This window comes from Myxocyprinus asiaticus, chromosome 6, assembly GCF_019703515.2.
Source record: "Myxocyprinus asiaticus isolate MX2 ecotype Aquarium Trade chromosome 6, UBuf_Myxa_2, whole genome shotgun sequence".
NCBI lineage: Eukaryota > Metazoa > Chordata > Actinopteri > Cypriniformes > Catostomidae > Myxocyprinus > Myxocyprinus asiaticus.
In genome coordinates, this window is record NC_059349.1 from 8,788,817 (window position 1) to 8,812,155 (window position 23,339).

At 35.2% G+C, this 23,339-nt stretch overlaps 1 protein-coding gene across 4 annotated transcripts in view; it reads right to left on the minus strand.

Annotated features, from left to right (window-relative positions):
- Positions 1 to 23,339, minus strand: part of LOC127442508 (adhesion G protein-coupled receptor L2-like) — a 161,341-nt gene that overhangs the window by 7,972 nt on the left and 130,030 nt on the right. For 2 of the 4 annotated variants that reach the window (XM_051700595.1, XM_051700596.1), the window contains exons 16-19: positions 17,169 to 17,260; positions 13,044 to 13,212; positions 10,636 to 10,764; positions 9,268 to 9,364 (exon numbers count right to left, since the gene is read on the minus strand). In XM_051700595.1, the coding sequence (XP_051556555.1) occupies positions 9,268 to 9,364; positions 10,636 to 10,764; positions 13,044 to 13,212; positions 17,169 to 17,260 (487 nt within the window). Of the gene's footprint in view, positions 1 to 2,695; positions 2,825 to 9,267; positions 9,365 to 10,635; positions 10,765 to 13,043; positions 13,213 to 17,168; positions 17,261 to 23,339 lie in introns of all 4 variants that reach the window. The other 2 variants (XM_051700598.1, XM_051700597.1) reach the window with 2 other exon arrangements.

Consider the following 23,339-nt stretch of genomic DNA (forward strand, 5'->3'; position numbering starts at 1 on the left):
TTTTAAGTATGGAAGCCCCTTTCCTCCACATAAAAAAAAGTGCTTTGGTAAATGAAAATTATGAGATAATTCATAATTATTAGTTAAAAAGTAATTATGTTGAAATAAAGTCAAAATGATAAGATAAAAAGTCATAATTATGAGATAAAAAAATCATAATTATGAGATATAAAGTAAATATTATGAGATAAAATGTCAAAGATTTTAGATAAAAAGTCAAAATTATTAAATAAAAAGTCATAATAACAAGATTAAAAGTATAAATAATAAGATAAAAAGTAATCTCATAATTAGGATTTAGTATCTCAAAATTGTGATTGGGCATCTCATTATTATGATTTAGTATCTCATAATTATGATGTTTTTAATCTCAGAATTATGACTAAAATGATCTCATCATTTTGATTTACCAAAAATTCTAAGATACAAAATCATTATTTTAGGATAAAACGTCATAATTATGAGGTAAATAGTCAAAATTATGAGATAAAATGTTTTTACAAGTATGAGATTAAAAATCATTAGGTTGAAATAAAAAGTCAAAACCATGAGGTACAAAGTCATTATTTTGAGATAAAAAGTTATAATTATGAGATTAAAAAAATCTAAATTATTAAATAAAAAGTCAAAATTATGTGATAAAAAGTCATAATTATGAAATTAAAAGGTCAACTTGATCTGGGGTTGCTTTAATTGGTCAGGTCTAGGTTCAGCAACGTTATGCGGCAATAAAATGAAGTCGTCTGACTCCTTGAATGTACTAAATGACCAGGTTATCCCATCAATAGATTTTTTCTTCCCTGGCAGCACGGGCATATTCCAGGACGACAATGCCAAGATTCATCAGGATCAAATTCTGAAAGAGTGGTTCAGGGAGCATGAGGAATAATTCTCACACATGAATTGGCCACCACAGAGTCCCTTAACCCCATTGAAAGTCTTTGGGATGTGCTGGAGAAGACTTTTGGAATGGTTCGACTCTCCCGTCATCAATACAAGATCTCGGCCAAAGATTTATGCAACTCTGGATGGAAATAAATGCTGTGAGGTTGCATAAGGTTGTCGAAACAATAACATGACGAATGTGCAATGTAATCAAATCTAAAGGCGGTCCAACTAAATATTAGAGTATGCACTTTTTTTTGGCCAGGCAGTGTAAAAGCAGTTGCTATTATGTTGTCGGTGCAACAGTTTCACTGTCCTTATACTTGCTCACCTGGCATTTACTAAAGATTAATAAAATAAATTAAGTTGGACCAACTTAAGAAAATTAATTAAATTAAACCTTAGTAAATTAAGTCTGATGAACCTAATGAAGCTGAGTTAAAGATGCTATAATTCATTAATTTGACCTAATCCAACTAAATTACACTGGCTCAATGTAACTCAATGTAAAAATCTTCTTTAATCCAATTCAGTAAGGGTATTGACTTTGAAGAGACTTGAATATGTTTTTTTGTTTTGTTTTTTTGGTCACTACATAATTCCCATACTTCCATATTGTGTTATTTTTGATGACTTTACTCTTATTCTAAACTGTAGACGATTGTAGTAATAAAAAATGAGGTGTCCAAACTTTTGACTAGTATTGTGTAACGAGTAAAATGTATAATTGTAAACAAAATCATTTCAAAATCTTTTTTTCTCTTCTCCAGAAAACAGAGCACTGCATCTTGACGTGCTTGTCTCAGAGGAGTACCAACAAGAACAAGAGGTAGATTGTAAGTACAGATGCTTTTTGCTGCATTTTGCCCCCATTTATTTTGGAATCTTCTTGAATGCTTTTGAAACATTTTAAAAGACAGTCCATTTGTTTCTGAGGCATTTTGCTTTCGAAGGTGGCAGTAATTGACAGCAGCAGGAATTACACTGTTCTTCTCACATGCAGCCTCATGGTAACCTTGCGCGAGGAACTGAATGTCTATGCTTGGTGCTTACCACCAAAACGTTGATTAGCTCACTGTCTACCACTGACAAACAGCATGATGGGAACACAGGCAGATGGATGTAACTTTTCCTATTTTGTTCAAAAGCCTGTTTACAATCTAAATGCAAAGACCGATTCCCATTTACGCCAAAGCGAGGCATCAAGCACGAATGCCAGGTTCCTCTATAAGCCACCATTTTTATTTTATTTTTCACCACCTCATTTTGTCAAACCATTAGGGATTTAACGTCTATGTAGCATCTGCCGATACAGACTCGGGGGCTGATGGGAAAGGGACGTTATATGTTAAACATGTTTCTTGCTGTTTATTTTGATTGAAGGTAAAATACATAGTTGACACTGAAAGAATGCCAATCACAACCTGTCTGGTAAACAATACAAGGCAAAATAACAGCCAATTTCGCCCGATGTGTCATTCATAACGCGTGTCATAATAAATGAGAATTCGAGGGTGTGAACTAATGACTTAAAAGAAATGGAAGGGAAAAAAGCGATAGATTCCCGCAGCTTTGTGTAAAGGAAAACAAATCTTTTGAAAAGGAGGAAAACCTAAGATGAAAAGAAGACGGCGAAAACACCACATGGCCGTTTGTGATTCCATGACAGATTCTGAGCAAAATTACAGTCCTGTGTTAAAAGTGCTGTGAAAAAGCCTGTATTTGTCCAACCCATCCCCCATTCCCAAATGGCAGGCAGAGAGAGAGAGAGAGAGAGAGAGAGAGAGAGAGATAGGAGGCCATGCAGCACCTGGGGAGTGGAAAGCCGGAGGTGAAGGGGTGTTGCAGACGATGGTTTCGGCGAGGAGGTTGTTATAGGGGTTGTTAGTGTCGTGAGGCCGGAGGAGAGGGTTAGTTAGGAGATAGTTGCCGGTCATTCCTGTTGAATAAATAAAGAGAGGAAAGGGATCGGAGGGGTGATCGTGAACAAGATAGGAGACTATAACAAAAGAAAACAGTGCAGGAAAGGTCATATTCAGGACACTGAAAAAAGTTTCCCACCTGCCAACCCCTCTTTTTCTAAAAGGTCGTTTTTTTCGTATTTCATGAGCTTTTGACCAGATAATTTTAGATATCAAGTAGGATTAGGTTGATCAACCATATAGTACATAAAACATTGGGAAGGAAAAAAAAACAAAAAAACAAAACAAGACTTGATTTCTGGTCTCAGTTCATACATATATTTTTAAGTACATTTGTTATGACAAAAATGTGTAAATGTGTAACTACACATTGTCATATGAGCAGCAAGTCAGCACTTACACTTATTTAAGTCTCACAAACCTTAAGTACATATAATACAGTAACAGTTCTTACAGTAGTTAATTTCAAGTTAGAAATGTAATCCAGTACTGTTTACAAATTAACACAACTACACTTTTTACATTATATTATTACTTTTGGATTACGTTAACACTCCTCACATTAGTAAACATGAAATCAAACAGCAACTCTTTATTTGTCAGTTACTAACATGATTTTACAAAAGATGACTATTTTCTTTGTTTTTTTTATCCAGCTTTGAAATCAATAATGACTGAATGTCTCTAGATAAGATGTAGAGATCTGTAATGTAATCAATATGTAATCCATATAAAGTAAAAGTAAAACTGTTTTTACTTAATTTTTTATTTTTTTACTTGTTAAAAGAATATTCTGGGTTCAATACAAGTTAAGTTCAGCTTTTGTGGCATAATGTTGATTACCACAAAAAATCATTTTTACTCATCCCTCCTTTTCTTTAAAAAACAGCAAAAATTGAAGATACAGCGAGGCACTTACAATGGACGTGAATGGGGCAATTTTTAAAGAGTTTAAATATGTAAATGTGAAGCTTATAAGTTTATAAATGCACTTACATTCATTCTTCTGTTAAAACTCATGTCATATTTGAGCTGTAGAGTTGTTCAAATCTTCATTTTTACAGTCATTTTAGGGTTAAGGGTTTGTTGACATTAATTCGTCATGGCAACAAAGTTGTAAAATTGGCTACAATTTTACACAGAAATGGTTAGTAAGCGATTTTATCACACTAAAATCAAGTTAACCCTTTAAACTCGTGCATTTTTGGGCTGCCACCTGCAATTTTTAACACTCAATTTTAAAAGCTCACCATCCTCACATATTGTGGACTAATTGCAAAACATTGGTCTAATTTTTCATAAATCCCTCCAAATAATAAAAAAATTACTCCAATCATTCCTAAATAATATTGTGTGTTACAAATCTTATAATAAATTTGTTAGCATGTAATTCTGGTTCTATTCACTCTGTCTCACTTTGAAAAGTTTTATTTCATTCAACTATATGGCAGCAAGCACTAGAAAAAATAATATTTTCTCTCTATCAAATTCCATCACAATATACAAATCTAAAATGTAGGTGGCGCTCTAAAGCATTTTAGCCCTCAAAGATGTGCTCGTCCATAGACATTGTCTAATTTTCAGTTCAAGCACCACCCTCATTATTTCATGAAATATCTCGGTCTCTGAGTGGACTAGATGCTCAATCTAGGTGTCATTAGATAACTGACGTCCTCACCTTTGGATGATATAAAACATTTCATCATCAATAGTCAAAAACATATTTTTCTGATGATTTGTTTAGCATGCTTTTCCTGCTGGATAGCATTTTTTGTTTTGGACATCTAAGATATAACATTGGATTATTCAGCCAATCAAGCTCACAGACAAGTAAAAAATGGCCTAATGTAAAATCAGATATAAAGTTTTTAGCTATTTGGGGCTTACAGCAGAAGTTATCAGAGCATAAAAGAGACGTTTGTATTTGATGTCTTACAGAAATCATATTTTACTTTGTAATTCTTCTGAAAATCTTTTGAACTGTGGTATTAGGGCAACAAAATAAACTGTACAGTCACATTCCTGAGAGTGAGAGTTTTCATTTGATATATGACCTATCCATTTAGATCCCATGTGAAAATTTTTTATTTGAATATAAATATTTCTACCCAATTACCTCTTGGGGGCGCTAATTTGCGATGCAAATTCTTTGAGGCCTGTTATTTTAAGTAACATAAATGCAGAAGTGATGGTTATCTTTGAAAATTGTAAGATTCTAAGCTTTCAAATGATACCTCATATGCCTGACTTACTGTATGTATACGGGGACTTTAACGTTTTAAGCGTAAACTTTTCTCACGGTATTGCGCCCCCTTTGGACCCGCGGGCAAGTCCATAGGGTTAAAGCGCATAATGTTTATGTCTTCTGGCAATACTTGTGAAACAGTAAGTATTTTAGTGTTTACAGATTGGCCCTCACTGTAACCCATCTTTTTGCTTTTTTAAAGAAAATGAGGGACGAGTCAAAATAATGTTTATGGTAATCGATATTGAGCCACTAATGCTGTCGATTGAGCTTAACTTGTATTGAACCCGGAATATTCCTTTAACATAAGTTAATGCATTATGTATCATGAACTAACAACAAATAATCTATTTTAATGCATTTATTAATCTTTGTTAATCTTAAATGCAGTTGCATAACCATTGTTAACATATACATATAAAGTAAATGTTGAAATTAACATTAACCAAGATTAATAAGTGCTGGAAAAATATTGTTCATTGATAGGTCATGCTAATGTTTATTGTAAAATGTTACCAAAGTAACTGTAATCTGACTGTGCACATTTTAAAATGTAACGCAATTTGATTACAAGTACTTGATTTTTGTAATCTGGTTATGTAATACACATTACATGTAATCTGTTACTAAGCAACACCGTCAAACTGATTCGAATCAATAACTTATGTTGATACTGAGTCTTTTAGTAATTTGTTTGTGGATCGGATTACAAGTTTTATGCTGTTTGGTTTTGCAGGAAACACTGTCAGAGCACTGTATTTTAGCAAAGTGCTTTTATCGGCCTAAGAATGCAGCGTTCACTTCCAGTTTATAAATGGACTCTTGATTCCCAACCCTAAATTACAGAAAGACAATACTTCATACAGTGCATGCATATACAAAATTTTAAATTGTTATTCTGTGCTTTTAGGCGTTAGAATAACAAAATGTTGATTGATCACACATTTCAGATATGTGAAGAGAGCAGCCCACCAACCAAATGTTTTGGACAGAAGTTAACAAAAATACCTCTATATCTCACTAGTACTGATATTCTAGACTTTCAGATACCAATATTTATAACAATGTCTCTGATAACAACGTACTTTGACATACTTGCTTTATGGAACCCGTTTTCTGCCAAAATACAGCTAAATATTTTCAGGATATAAGCCATGAAATGAACGCTTCAAAGAACGCTTGTTCTTAAACTATTATATAAACTCTCATTCCCAATTCCCAGCGTACTTAAAAACACATCAGAGCAGTGCAAACTTTTACTGCGTCATAGATGAGCATTTTAGGAGGTTAGTATTACTCAAACACAATCCTTCACGCTTGCACACACACAGGCATGTCTCATTGCTTGTCGAGGTCAGTAAGAGTTGAACATCATACTCTCATCTGCAACACTCTTGCCCAGTCTAAATAATTCATCAAAATATTTTTTAAATCCAGTCTGGCTCCTCTCCAACCAAAGAAACAGACTGCAGGACTTCACACAGGAAGAATTAGTATTGTCTCTGCTGGCGATTGTGATGATCTAAACCATTTCAAGAATTCAGATATACTGTATTTTAACAGTTTAATAATGTGAGGTTTCATAGAAATATGTTTGAGAATCTCATCTCAGAGTACTTTATATGGATCATTGTGTATAAATGAGCCATAAGCATATGGACAAGATATTTCTTTTCCCAGAAACAAATTATAGAACTATATTCCCAGGATAAGCACCAATGATAGTGCAGTTTAGTCCTAGGCAGAATTGGTATTCCATAATATGATATACGATGAAATGGTACTAATTTAACAGAGTGACTAGTGCAACAGTGAATTCTTACTTTTCCAGCAAAGATTTGAAAAGAAGTGACTTCTCACCTTAATTCTGTTTTGTTTTACAATAAACAGTTGTGAGCTACTTTATAAACCAAATCAACCAGCTCCCTCCAAAAAAACAAAAATCAAAACAGTATTTGAAAATACTAATTCGGCATGCCCAATTCCCAAGTCCTCGTGGTGGCGTAGTGACTCGCCTCAATCCAGGTGGCGGAGGACGAATCTAAGTTGCCTCTGCGTCTGAGACCGTCAATCCACGCATCTTATCACGTGGCATGTTGAGCGCGTTACCGTGGAGACCTAGCATGTGTGGAGGCTCACGCTATTCTCCGCAGCATCCACGCACAACTCACCACGTGCCCCACGAGAGCAAGAACCGCACATTATAGCGACCACGAGGAGGTTACCCCATGTAACTTTACCCTCTCTAAAAACCGGGCCAATTTGGTTGCTTAGGAGACCTGGCTGGAGTTACTCAGCACGCCCTGGATTCGAACTCGTGACTCTTTATGTAAACATAACTTGTCAAACGTAACTTCTTAACAAGTACGCTAACTTATGAAAAAACCTTATTAGGGGTGAAAATTATTTGGTGTGGTGGAAATGACGGCACAACTGTGGGACAGTCGTAATGTTTGAAAAATTTTAGGGCTGTCGATTTAACACTTCTGCAGTGCAATTAATTATATATAAAAAAAACGTGTTAAAAAAATCAACGCAATTAATCATGTCCCCAGACCATAATAAGGAATATTCCTATAATCTGAGCAATTCAAGCACAACGCACTATCTGTTTTCTCTAGGGGACAGTAAGTGAAACTCTAGCTATATAGGCAAAATGCAGCTAATACAGAGAACAAACCACACTAACCAACAGCAAGATGAGAACAGGATCTTGCGTTTAAATACAGCTTGATGGAGCGCAAATCTGAACACCAGAATCTCAAGACGTGTTTTTCTAAGTTTCAAACTACGTTTAACTTTACACAGCGACCTAAAAGCGGTATGATTATGATGCGACGCAACCAAAGTGAGATGCTCCAAAAGCGCAGGTGTAAATTTACGGGTCCTTAGTCAAGCCCTTATAATAAATCACGGACTGATTGGTGAATTAAATTGCAAAATGTATTGCTGTGAACTGATTGGCTTATGTTCAATAATATGCACAATACATTGGATTCTAAAGCCACTTTTTGTACTGTCTTGTCAATGTTTTATTCATCTGCCACAATAATGTAATGCATTTTAATTATCTGAATTATTTTGTATTAATATACTGTATATATATATATATATATATATATATATATATATATATATATATATATATATATATATTTATAAATATTTAAATAATGAGTGAATTATTGTTATTTGAAAGGCTTTCTTATCAAATATTTGTGTATGCGATTAATTTCGATTAATTTGATTAGTTAATCGGCATACCATGTAACTAATGATTGACAGCCCTAAAAAATTTATATTAATCATTTTCACACAATAAATATAGAAATGTTTCATTTTTACAGTTTTAAACGTAATAATTTGTATTTTTCTAATGGATTTTTTCATAGTTCAATACTGAAAGTCTGGGTCTTAGACGAGGTTAAAAAAACCATTTAAAAAGTACAAAAAATAAATAGCAAAGGCCTGGTAAAAAATATATATATTTTAATGTGACCGTCATACCACTAGAAGAAAAAGTTTAAATCTGTTTGTTTTAATAAAAAATGAACACCTGGGACATGAAATTGCATTGATGTTAAAACAGAAAAAGGCAAGTATAAAATACCATGTTTAGCTAAATAAAGTTTTTTGGAGTGTATACGACTCGATTACATCATTCCCAATGGTTCATGGGATAAGCGGTCTATGCTGAGCTTTTCTGCTGCAATTTTCGATGTCATGATAACAGCGACATCTCTTATTGGTGGATGGCTCTTAAAGATTATGGGTAGTGTAGTTCTTCACAAAGCATTCGACAATTCAAAAGATTTTTCAAAAATATTCAGTATACCAGGCATATATCATTGCCTAACAACATTGGAGCTTACCGTAGGGGGTCTCCAATGAGTCAACTAGAAAGCTAGCTGGCTAACACTGATAAATGTGGGGTGCAATTAGTGTACATTACTGTTCACACCACAGTATAGATATAATAGAATACTAAACAAATCTGAATGCAAGCAGTGTATGTTATTATTTACACTGGGGTGAGCATCTCATTTAAAATGCCTGTTGAAGGTATTACAGTAATTGTGCGACTTACTCATAATTATAAATACAGTAGATTCGAGCTGAGATGTATTAAAACAAACTCAAACTTTTCAGTGTCTCATCTGAGAACGCACTAGTGCACACACACGGCTGAGTGTTTCTGTAGGTTGGAGCCGTCACCTTGATTTAGTGTGGAAGTGCTATTGATGTCTCCGGAGATGAAGGAAGACTCTGACTGTTTCCTCACCGTGTCGTTCCACATCCTCCTGATACGACTCTGCGGCGGGAAACACACACTCGCTGATTAATGCGCCTAATATTCAAGCAGCACCGGCAAACAGCTTTGTAACACAATTAGAAGCTTTAAAGTCCCGGTGTTAGCAGACTTGTTCATTACCGCCACATGTGGATTAGACGACGTCTAAACACACTACATAACACATTGTAAAGATTGCATCTGCTGCAGCTTATTAACATTCCTCACGACACTTGCAACAAGCAATTTACTGCAAGGGAAAACAACAATACTCCGTTTATTCTGGAATAATTAGCAAATGATTGTAGAATAGATAGATACCTTTCGATTTACTCTTAGTGAAAACATTTGTGGCATAATGTCGATTGCCACAGAAAATACTTGCAACTCATCCCTCATTGCAAAAACCATGTTTACATTAATGGACTTACAATGGAAGTCTATGGGTCCAGCATTCCAGAGGGGTTAAAAGCAGAAACTTGAAGCCTGTATTGTGGTTAAAGCACTTGACATGAATTATTCAGTCAAATATATACATGTACTTGACTTTACACAGACAAGTTCAGTAAGTTATGTCAACATGAATAATGTTTAAGTCTTGTGGCTATACTTTTAAAAACGTGTTTAACCAAGTTTTACGTTTATTCCGTTGCAGTGCTTTGCCACACAGGCTTCCATTGTAAGTGCATTACTGTAAATACATTAAACACTCGATAGAGCGTAACTTGTACTGAACCCAGAACATTCCTTTAATGTACTGTAATTCAAAATCACTTGATTATTTTCAGAAGCATAAAGACATTTAATTAAATCTTCAAGATACACAAAGGATTTCTAAACGACTGCACTCATAAAACTATCGATTTCTAATTAGTTCTGTTCGAGGAATGAAACAAGCATTCAATGTGCACTATGAAAAGACTACCAAACAAGCATATTCACTTACATGTAAGGATTTGCTTTGGTATTTAATTAACTTGTTATGCTTATAAATCGATCAAGAAATAATCAACCACGGCAAATTAAAGAAACGGCTTGAAGAAGTACAACTGCAGAATTGTCCCATAGAGATCATGTCCACTACTGCAAAAGCATCTTAAAACTATACACAGAACTGCTTCTCAAGGCAGGATATTGTCCAGCTGCCTTAAAAATGAAAGGCAGTGTGGAAAGTGCTTTTAATAAGATTACATTTCATATGTGAAAACTGAACTCCATTCAAAGAACATAGTACCTGTTGTCAGGGTCGTGGGATATTTCATAAGCTAGATAATGAGAGGCATTAGCTGTACCTGTGTAGCCGATGAATATCGAGCTGTAGATCTAGACGCTGAGGTTTTGTTAGCACTGTGGGGTCCGTCAGATGGCAGACCGCCACAACACTGAGACTGCCGGAAACACTTGCTGTACTCTTTGCGCACCTGTGACGACAAGTCAGAAAACAATTATTAGCAAGACACCTAACTAGAAGGGTTACACTGTTTACAGTTTACAAAGGTTTAAAGATTAGTGCTTGATGATATATATCAGTCAGGCTAAATAATATGCTGATAATTGGTGCTTACTTGGCAAACATTTTCTCAATTTATTCAAAAAATTTAAAATAAAAAATAAAAAATATTTATTAGCAAATCAACAATTATTTGTGAAAATGTTATATGCTATCATTAAAAATTATTGCTAATACTGTAAATGAATTAAAATGATATTTAATATGAAAAATATTTAGAGCTGCAACTTACGATTATTTTGATGACCGATTAATTTTCGATTATTACTTAGATTAGTCGATTAATCGGATAAAAAAGCGCCACCATTGATTTCATTTCCTGTATTTTATTCATTAAAATGTATTTATAAAAAATGTATAAATGGTTGTATTATATAAATTGTGTACACAAAAGGTTTAATATATAAATGTTACAATAGTAGTTTTATTATAATAATAGTAGTTACTATGTAGTTTTATATGGGGTATAGATTCCGGGGAGGTTGGGGGGGGTGGGGGTCGCGTGATAAGACCAAAATCCTTTATCATGATATGAGTAATTTTATTTCACGATAATGATATATATATATAGTATCACGGTATGGTTAAATTTTTCTGAAAAATCTATAACATTTTTATTAATATAAAATTAATATATTAAGCCACGTCGCAATGTGTAATTTTAAATAATCCAGTCAGTGAATTAAATACTTTATAAATGAAAACTTTATTTTGAACTTGACAAAGTCAAAGTAAAAAAATTTTTTTTTTTTAAATGCCACATTTCAGTCTGATGATGTGCACCAATTTTCTTCTTTTTCTTTTTATTATTGTTATTATTATTATATTATTGTTGTTGTTGTTATTATTGTTATTATTATGATTGTTATAACTTTCCTCAAGAAACTTAACATCTTCTCAAATCTAAATTAAAAAAAAAGTATCCAAAAATAAAACTCTTAATTAGGCTCTTTGTTTTTTTAGTAATCTCTATAAAGAACATATAAAATATCTGAAGGAAAATATGGCTGGTTTGTTTCCTGATATCACTCGAACTGAATTTTAGAAAGGGGTTTGATGTGTATTTTAAAAACCCGCTTGACATCGAACGAAACCAGAATGAGTAACGGGTGTGATCTGCGCTTTTTCTGTCACAGGAGCACAAATGAAGGGACTGGGATGTCTTCAGGACTCGGGCGCACTTGCGTGTTTCAGACTGTGTGTGCAACACTCGCACAAAACACAGCTGCACGTGTTTGGATGGGAGGCATGTTTGGAGCGCAGGATGAATGTCATTGAATTTGCCTTGGCGGCCGCTCAAGCACAATTTCATGCCGCAGAAGCGGATTCAGTGTAATTTTTCTCGCGTTCTAGACAAGTTTTCATCTAATGACACGTGCAGCTGTCAGTGAAAAACTGCATTTCATTATTTCTATCAGTCTCACGTGAAGCCCTGACCACTAATATATATACGCACACATGGATATATCGACATACACTATGTACAAACCTTGCAAATCGCTGTTTTCTGCTCGGTATCGCAGTTTCTAAAGCCAAACAAATTCCACACCATGGAGGATGCACTTTTTCCTTCATAATCTCCTCTCATCTTCTCATTCAAATGAATTTGAGGAACGAGCAGTCCCTCCGCTTTCCTCCATTTATCCGACATAGTGTGTAATGTGTGCGTGTTATGTGCTGTACACATTTCTCATGTGGCAATTTTGCATTACCGCGATCCAATCCAAAATATATACCGGTTAGCAAATGTCTACTGGTTTATCATGTCTACCGGTATATCGCCCAACCCTAGACGTGATCTTTTATTTAATTTGCTTTTCATTCATGTTAGTATTCCCCAAGCATCTACTCTTAAAAAGTCTTTGAAAATGAAGTTGCAACCTTGAAAACGGCATTGTCTTTTAGTGTAGAAAAAAAGCCCATGCGTATACACACATTTGCTCTAACCGTTTATTTATTTATTTATTTTTATTTGCATGTGTGCTTGTGAATTAGTGCCTGCCCCTTGAGGCAAACATTATATCTCCCATCACAGAGGCCGCATCGTTAGCCATCAGCTCAAAGGATTGCAATTTAATTAAATAAAACAAATAAACAGAAAATGGCACTGTGTACTTTAATTATCACAAAACACAATCAGCAGCCTTCAATCCTGTATAATAATGAACAACATGAAGTATGATGCTTTACCTTCTTCTGAAGGAGACAGTGGAAGATGAAGATGAACATCCCTTGTAAGGTGTTGAAGATGGTGAAGAGGTACGCCATCAGTACTGAAGAGTCGTTCAAGAAAAACAGGCCAAACGACCAGGTCAGGCCAAGAAGACACAACAACGCAAAAGCGCCTAACACCCACGACCTGAAAAAGACGAGAATATAAATTGTTTTAGTTATACATTTTGTTGCAGATTGTTATCAATATAATATACCCAAAATAGCCATTTATTCATGTTATGACATTGTCATCGTCAAATTTAAAATAGCACTGAGAAGCAAAATTCATTTTTGAATCGTTCATTCAGATGGTTTGTTTTTTCGTGAATTGGTAAAAAAAAACAAAAAACAGACACATTGATTAGTTCGCACCATTACTCAAGTGAAATAAACATTTTCGCTAAATGTTATTTATCACCAGTATTGGGTTTAATCTGATTACTAAGTAATTAGTTACTATAATGGAATTACTTTTTTGTAAAAAGTACTGCAGCACATTACATTTTTATTTTGTGTAATCAGATTCACTTGAAAAGTCAGTAACTGTAATTACTTTAAGTACATTACTTGGGTTGCACATATTTAGGTGTCTTTAACTACTATATACTATAAAAAACATACAATACAATTATTGTGTAACTACATGTTTTTCTGCAAAATTCTCATAAGATTCACATTTGCTGCTACTGAAGTTTTGGGTTTAAGGGTTAGAGTTTAAGGTAAGGATTGGGGTAGGGTTAGGTTTAGGGTTAAAGGTAAGGTTAGCAGTGTAACTACAAATGTAATTAAATGAAGGTACTTTAAATGTAAGTACAATGCAACAACACATATGCACATAATAAGTGCAATGTAGCAAGTACATAGTAGTTAAAAACACCTAATATAAAGTGGGTCGATAATAGAAATATTTATTGTCACTATATTTAAAACATGAATTATGTGCATAAGTACGTCTTTTTGCGTTTCTGTGACAGTCACTAACAATGCGTTGCAAGTGAGAACCATATGGTGCTGAGTGTATGACTTGCGTGCAACAATGAACAAGGTTGAAATATAGACATTTTGAATGTGTTGCGCAGAAAACAAGCTATTCTGTGAAGTGTTTTAGAAAATAACTTTTAAAAGTAAAGTAATTTGTAATGTGATTACTTCCTCAATGAAGTAGTGTAATCTGATTACAACTTTTAGATAAGTAAATAGTCATTTGTGTTGGATTACTTTTTTGAGTAACTTACCCAATATGTTTTCGATAAAAGAGGATTAAAGGACTTTTATTACACATAACTAACATTTGGTATTTTTTTCTATGTTAGAATACTTTGTTTTATCCCAGTTTATGACAATCATGTTTACAATTGCGTTTGGTGACTCTACTGGCGCAGCTGTTGAATTGTTGTTTATGATTCCAACCCAGAACGTTTACTGCCACATCAAGTTCTTAGAGTCAAGTGATTTACACACACTTTGCCAATTGGTTTGAATAAATCATTAACAAAGGACTGGCTTAAAAGAATGATTTGTTTGTGAATGACAACAAAGAAAATTGTGTAAAAACACATTACATAAAGAATGAAAATCCATTCATAATCTGCACCCACTCCTTCGATCAGACCACCCAGAGATACACAAACTTCAATTCAAGACAGTCGTATATCAATGGAATCTTTCCCATAAGAGATTCCAGTGACTATTGGTGAGGATCAAATGTCCTGTCTGCTAGCCTTCGATGAGCCCTTCATATGGACACAAGACGAGATGAGATTTTTCCATCTCCTGTTACCCCCCAGCTGCACGTTTCAAAGGAATTACGACTTTGGGTCCAATAAAATGTCTTATTTTAACAGCATACCACTGTATAGTCCATCTGAAAATCTGGTTTCCAAGGACAGTGTGTACAAGAGGGTAAGATTGTGCTATGACATTGCAGGACACTGACGCTAATGAATAAGTTAATAACATGGTGCTCGAAAGGTTAATGCTTTCCATAATTATTCCCATAAACCTAAATTAGCTGCATCCGAGTGTTTACCAAAAGTCCAGCCCCAGATGCAACCTCTACCCTGTGCGCAACCTTCAACCTGGAACGTGGTCCATTACCACGAAACCAATTTGTACGGCTAGAATGTAATTGTCACATTGTGATTAATATAATTATAGAGTCTTGCCACTTTAAGTAATGCAAGCAAAGCAATTAAGATTGTAATTTGGGGCTTTGAACATTAAATCATTCAGTTTTGTGTCTGTAAGAAAATATCAGAGTATTAAAGTCAATATGAAATCAAAATAGCAGATAGTAAGCCACTAGCGTCCCAAATGGAATTGCAAAAATAATGATTGTTTTCAAACAGGTTTCCCTCAACATTTCCCCCTGTCTGCCATTGGTCTGAAAACAAGTTTGTCCCTCCTAAAATTCATGCCATTCATCGAGCCAATGTTGATGTGTTGGCCTGTAAGCGTGCTCAAACAAACAGTGATGTTTTGGTAGTAGCATAGAGCCACAGAATGGACTTAAGAGTGGTCAGAAGCTATCGTTAATTTACATATGTTTTTACGTGGAAACATGCCGTACAGAGATTAAGTATTATTAATGTCCAACTAACGGTCTACTTAGCACTTCGGGAAACCCATCCTGAAGCCCAAAGTATATTTTGGTTTTGACGTAAACGGTTTAGCGTCTGCATACAGTTGAATGCGAGCCTGTCAAAACTTAATTTGACTGTGCACACACGCTACAACTGCTATGAGATACTGGACTACTTCTCACCAGAAGTTTAGACACATAAAGATGTCTTTATAGTCCTTCAGACTCATACAAATGCAGGTATCTCCTGACCTCCTCACAAACGCGCATTACTTGCACATTCACTGTTGTTGTTTCCACATTCGTCTCCTGATGTTTGGCGGTGATTACATCTTCTAGTGCTTTTTCGTGACAGCAATGGCTCAGATGTGAGTGTTGCCACCTTGTGGACCCACTAATTAGTACAGATAATTCCAGGTGCCTTCTGATTGTTCGAAGACATGCGGTTAGAAAAAACGGGCTGCACGTTCAGGGCTCGAGCATTCTGCTGATGGTGAAATTTGCATCACAGGTCCTGTACGCGGATGCACAGCGTTCGAGTCTGGCCGAAAAATACTTAGGGGTTTAGTCAGTCTGAGTGACCAGTAAATAATGTTATTATTTCATTCTGATAATTTTTCATGGAACCAAAATAAAATATGTCTGCTAAATGAAAAAAGTATATAAATGTACCTGTATATTTTAGAAGAGTTCACCTGTCCAGTGCTGACTTTGGCAACTGCACCAAATAATTTCCATATTTGTATCTAATTTAATCAGCTGATTTGAATAAATGTTTTTCCTATAGGCATCTTCAATAACGAAAATAAATGGTTGGGAAAGATTATGAAGTGTATGATTCCTTATTAAATTATCTAATCATACTATTAATTAGTTGATCTTTTGTGCAGGTCTAATCGCTGGGCTCAGATTTCTAAAATGAGGGAGGGGCTACAAATACGTGGGTACAGTTTTCAAATCTGTCAGTATGGGCTGCGAAATCGTGGAAATGGGATTATATCACACTTAAAACATGTATAATCTTGTTGTCATACATTTGAAACAATGTGTATTTTAACATTTACGCATTGGCCACATTCACTTCAATAGTAAGTGCCTTACTGTAACTGCATTTTTTTAAATAAATGAGGGACGAGTAAAGCATATTTTTTGTGGCAATTAACATTATGCCACAAATGCTTTCGATTGAGCTTCACCTGTAATGAACCTGGAATATCCCTTTAATACATGTTCCTGGTCTTTCAGCAATCCCTCTCATTTTTTAACCCCTCCCCTCCAATAAAATGGCTTCATTCTGATATGTAACGTCCACTTTTCACAATCCAATTAATATCCGTTGGATAAATCAAGTATAGACCACGATAAAAAAACTTTTTAAAAAATTGGATTGTTTAAATTTGTCACATTCTGGAATGAAAATGCATTGTGAATGCCATTTCATGTTGACTTTAAACTGTGCAGACAGCTGCAATAAAACCCAGGCTGGGAAGTGCATGCAAACGGTTGAAGGTTGATCTTACCGTATGCTCTCCAGTCTGCTGGAATCAGGTTTCATAGACGTCGAGTGTTTTACCATCTTGTACATAGTCACCACCAGAAAGATGAGGTTGAGCTGTCGGAGAAGATAAAGCATGTTTAAAAGACCACACAGCTTTCAAGCAGTTCCTGGAACTCACATTTGGGATCCATCATTCGGATTTGTCAAACATCATTTAATATTCATATTTCCCAATTTTGTAGCTGGATGTTTGCGAGGAGAGCACTATGTAACATTTACACGGGCAGGAATAGCAGAACATCTCTCTTGGGACCTGTGATAACCAGGCTATTAGACTATTGTAGCACCGCCATTAAAAAATAAAAATAAACTGTGGTTTATGTTGGCTGCAGTACACTACGATCTGCAAAGTATAGCTCTCAATTATTCATAAAGTAGACAGGAACTGCAAAAATGTCAAAATGCAAGAACAGATGAATTCTACAGGAAGCTTCCAAACTGGCAAGATATTCTGTCTAAACCATTTGGAAATGTCCAAGCAGCATTCTGTTTGTTTAGAGTAGTCTTATACTCTGTGAGGGATAGTTATTATTTACTCACCCTCATATCATTCCAAACCCATTTGCTGTTATTTTTATTTTCTCTTTTTTTTTGAAGGTGTACATTTTGAAGAATCTTTAGGCAGCTCTTTTCAATACAACAACAGTTCTTAGTGTCATGTCTGTCAAGCTCCAAAAAAAAAAAAAAAAAAAAAACACCATATAAGGGAACCATTAAAGTTGTTAGCTAAATTCCAAGTCTTCTGAAGTTATACAATAGCGTTGTGTGAGGAACAGACCAATATTCAAGTTACTTACTATTAATTATGCCCTCCCCCGCAGTTCACATCTAGCCCACTTTCACTTCCAGAATTTTTAAAAATGGAGTGTCATGTTTAGTTACTTTAAGTTGACAGTCTGACTACAATTACAATTAAAGTAATTACTTTTAAGTAATATATATATACATTTAAAATATGAATTCATATGTATGTCTGTTAGCATTTCTGTGACAGCTGAAGGGTGTGCGACAATAAATGAGGAAATGTAGACTTTTTGAATTCGAGCAGAAAACTGCAAACATTTCTAGGAAAAGTGCTTTATAAAGTAACTTAAAAGTAAAATAATTAGTAAAGTGATTACTTTTTAATTGAAGTAATCAGTAAAGTAATATGATTACATTTTAAGATAAGTATTAAGTAATTTGTAGCGGATTACTTATTTTGAGTAACTTACCTTGGAACACAGCAGACTGCTTTATGGTATGTCTATCATGCTTTTTTTTTTTTGTCTTTTTGGGAGCTTGACAGCCCCTTGGTCATTATGGACTGTTGTTGTATGGCAAGAGTGTGTAAATGATGACAAAATGTTCATTTTATGGGCAAACTATTCCTTAAACAATGTCCCCATCCAAGATCTACTTTATTCGTCATGTTAAAGTCTGTGTAGTAGGACCTTTGGAGATCCTGCAATTGCCAGTAAGAACGTTAATATTTCCTCAGACATAAACTATCATCCACATAATAAAGTGCTACCATTTGTTCCTGATTTGGATCTTACGGATTATCCGAGACAAACTGCCCGTTGGCGCCTTCTTAGACTAGTGTAAGTCATAACTGTGGCTCGCTGGCAAGAACTTGTGTTTTTCTTCACCGCCCTGAACATGGGAATGTAATTCATGCAGGCTAGAGGAGACCTCTTAATGGAACAACTGTGGGGGACAAAAAAAAGTGAGTCCTGAAAAAAAGCACCCTCTCTTTCAAATATGTGGAACAGAAACTGAGGAAGTTCTGCTAAAACAGATGGAGGAGGGCCTCAATTCAGATGGAGGTGATGATGTTCTGCAGAGGACTGAAGAGATTTTGGCTCCAGAGTTATCTTAAAGTCTCCCAAAGTGTTCTCACATAAATATTAATATCCCGGTTTTATAGTTACCCTCTCCACACAATTTACCTTCAAGCTAATTCTCAAAAACAAGGCCACAAATAAGTGGAAAATCAGTTTGTAATACTGAGTGTTTGTTAGGCTAGGACAAAGAATACTAAATAAATAGTTGCAAGGTTTCTTGTACAAGAGTAACTGAATGCTATTAAATGAATCATTTAAGTGACATATTTGAGAATAAGCAAACACGACAGGCCCGGCTGTATGTTGTATGCTTTCATTGTCTTGAAAAGAGTACCAAGAACATTCTGCCCAACATCTCCTTTTATGTTCCATGGAAAAAAGAACAGTTTATGGGTTTGAAACAACATGAAAGTAAATGATATTGGGTAACTATTCTTTAATGTAGTCCAAAGACGAGCTATCTCCAATTGATCAGACCTCTTCCGCAACATTACGACTGTTTGCACTTTTTGGAAAGAGCTGAAATTAACACAAGGTGCTTTCGAGAGATTGTACTTTGAAGCAAGCAATTCAAACTTGCTCAAAAGCATCTGTAAAAAAGCATGGTAATTATTCCTCTGCAAGTTTTGTGTTTGAGTGTTTGTCTATCTACTTCAGAAATGAAGCTGATTGGAATGTTTCCGAAAAGGTTGAAAAATTCCTTGTAAAGTCTCCATGTTTTATTCCAAAAAATTGGTTCACATATTGACAATGTAAAGCTAAATGGGGAAACAACAGTTCAAGTACTGTCTATATGCAGGTTGGCAACGGGGCACAGGTTGTAAATGTGTTATGTGTTTGGCTAAAATCCAAAAAGAGAAAACCTACATGACCAATAGGTCAATTATAAGCACATTACAGCTCTGCAAAACAGCGTGTGAAAAACACACATTTATCTTGTTTATTTCTTAGAGGCACAAAAAAAAACAAAAAAACATGCAGTGCAAACTGAGGCAAAAAAACAAGAATATGTCCATTGAAAGGAAATTGAAAAGAAAGTCACTGAATCTTTGCTTCATTGATCAACAACACAAACCAAACATAAACACTAGAAGAATTCAACGCAATATATCAGAGCCTTTCAAATGGGGGAGAGAAGAGCTAACCTCTACTAAAAAACAGCACTAGAGAAAGAGTTATTAGAGGAAAAGAAAAGTAAGAAAGAAAAGTAAAAGAAAGAAAGTTGCAAGGGCATTGTAGGTGTTTTTAGCATGTTGCTATGCAGTTCCTTGGGCATTATGGGTATTTTTAGCACATTGCTATGCAGTTGCTAGGGCATTCTGGGTGTTTTTTTAGGTTGTGAGTTCAAGTCCAGCAAATAATTATTTTATTTATTGTACTTCTGTTGTCTTCATGTTGAGATTGATACTACGCAGGCTGTATTTCATTTAATAATTTCGGCTTGAATTCAAAACCACTTAGCATTAATAAAATTTTCTCAGCAATCGTTTTGTACTCTTCATTTGTACAGTCTCTTTGGCACTGCTAAGCTGTGTTAGCTGAATAGCCCAGTGGTTAAAGCATTGGCTTGATGTTCAAAAGGTTTTTTTTCAAAAGGAGTTTGCGTCCAGCAAAAAATGGATTTAAAATATTTACTACTGTAGACATCTGAGTCTTCATGTTGTGCTTACAACAATGTAGGCCATACTTCACTCAATTCCTGCTTCAATTCAAAACTTCTTAGCTGTAACAAAATTTTTTCAGCAAGTGTTATGTGCTCTCAACTTAGGATGAATCTTTGAAATCAGGCAGACTTGTCGATTGTGTGGCACAGTGTTTAGTGCTTTTGACTACATTTCCAAAGAATGTGAGTTCGACTCAACCAAAGGATGGTTTTAAAATGTTTACTTTTGTTGACCTTTGAGTCTTGATGTTTTGCATACTATAATGCAGTCCTTACTTCACTGCGTAATTCCTGCTTCATTTCAAACCACTATGATGTACCAAAAACATTTTCTCAGCAACAATTTTGTACTCTCAATTATGAATGGCAATACAAACCTGACTGTGGTGACCACTGTGTTTAGGTGTACTGATTCACAGCTTGGTATGTCCCTTTGGCGGCTGTTCACCTTGTGGCAGTGTGGTGCAGTGGATTGTGCGCTTAACTGTGGCATGGAAAGTCATCGGTTCAACCCCTTGTTGGGAGACTGCAGCTATATTTATTATTATTATATATTTTTGAATATAATTTGATAATATAATACATATTTTATATAATATAGGCTACATTTATTTTATGTATAATATTATATTTGAATTTTAACATAACTTGTTTCGCACACACGCTCTCAATCACAGATGCACGCGAACAGACGAGTTTGGGGCTGTTTACCATTTGACAGTACCACTCTAGTTGGGTCACATGGTCTCAGATACCAGCTGGGAATGGGTTTCAACTAAACGCCCATGCAGACCTCTAGTTAGGGGTTTGTTCAAATACCTGAAACTGCAAGCAACACAAACTTTTGTGTTTATTTGTCACTAGAAACTTAAGGCACAGTGTTACCCTAAGTATGAGCGAAAATAATAGTAAAATTTGCCTCTGAAACCTTCATTATTAACATTTTAACAGTAATAATAATAAACAGTACAATTAAAACATGTTATTTGCATTTATTTGTGCTGAAGAATAGATCAGTTAAGAAAGGAGAAGATTGACACAAGAAAAAGACAAGGAGAGAGAGAGAGAAAGAGAGAGAGAGAGAGGGCTTTTAGATCACTGATTATGGCTCTGTTGAGTGTTGTCGGCGAGTCACCAGGGCCGCTTTACTCCGGTATGGGTGGAGAGGCTGGAAATGCATTTAACACTACCCACGAGTGATGACACAGATCTGATGAGACAGCCAGGCAGGCCAGGCACGGCACGGGAGGAAGCCAGGCCAGCCGTCCTGCCTCAGCCCTCCCTCTGCGCCACCCCATCTGCCCCCCCTTCCCACCCCTCCCCAAAATAGAGCCACAAGCACACGGCCAATATAAAAAAGGCTGTGTTCAGAAAGCACACTTTACTCTGACATCTGACCGAGTGCGTTTCTGAGTGTATTAGTCTTGCTGGGTTTGTATGCAGGGTTTTGTAAGAAAGAATTTGAGACTCTTCACAGTAAATTTACCATTAAAACAGCTTAGTGTTTGGATGAATCTCACAAAACCTGTCAAGATCATAACATTTTTGTTTAAAATAAAACTTTACATTTTTCTTAAAGAGAATGAAGCCTTTATGAGGACCATTAAAAATGTTTTGCATTGTGAAATTTCACGAAACAAAAGCACATAAAAACAATATTGGGAATTGGGAACAATTCAGTATCTAAGCGCTGCAGCTATTTTTGCACTTTCTAAAATGGCCTAGCTTATTTTTTTCTTTGTGTCATTTTTTATCCATCTGTGGGAGTTGTGTGAAAAAGGCCTCCTCACCAAACAAAAATATCCCCATAGTGGTGCTATAATTCATGTCAGTATGGTTAAAACTTCAGCAATCCATAGCTGTCAGTCCCCTTCAACTTGTTATCTTTATGCTTCTCTTTCTCACCTCCCTTTGTCACTGTTTTTCAAGAATGAATGACCTTCAGAATGACCTGAAAGTGTTTCTCCTATGATCTGTCTAGTGTAGTGAAGTCATGAAAAGAGATCTCTTTTTGAATGAGGACTGACCAACACAGAATACATTACTGACAAATGCGAACACAATACTAATTACTGGCCAATAGGAAAACAAGATACACTACTGAAAAATAAGAACACAACTTACATAAATTGCCAACAGGAAAACAGCAGCCTACAGTACTGACAAATAAAGTGCAAAAGTACCCACCCACTTTTTAAGCCATTTTGTTTCTGGAAGTGTTTTTCCCATTCACTTTTGCTATAGGGATTTCATAAAATCCTTCATAAAAAAAGTTCCAAGACTTGAACCAAACCAACCAGCTCAGAGGTGAATCACAACATTAGAAACTATACTATTGCAAAATATTCTGATATTTGCAAATATACAAGTTGTTTGTTTAGGGAGGCTGACTCAGTCGCTGCAGAGCTCTTTTGGCGCACTTTGTTTGCCACAATTCTCAGATTAAGGGATAGTTTTTCCACTATTAAATGTATTTTTTTTTTTTTTTTTTTTAAATGACTGATGACTTCAACTGAAGCATTTACCAATTAAATAACAACCTGTTATGGTATGTCTGTCTTTAAAGTTTTATAAGTAACCAATAATAGTCAATTCCCCTATGGAGAAAATAAATGGGATTTTACTTCTGGAACCAGACTGTTGC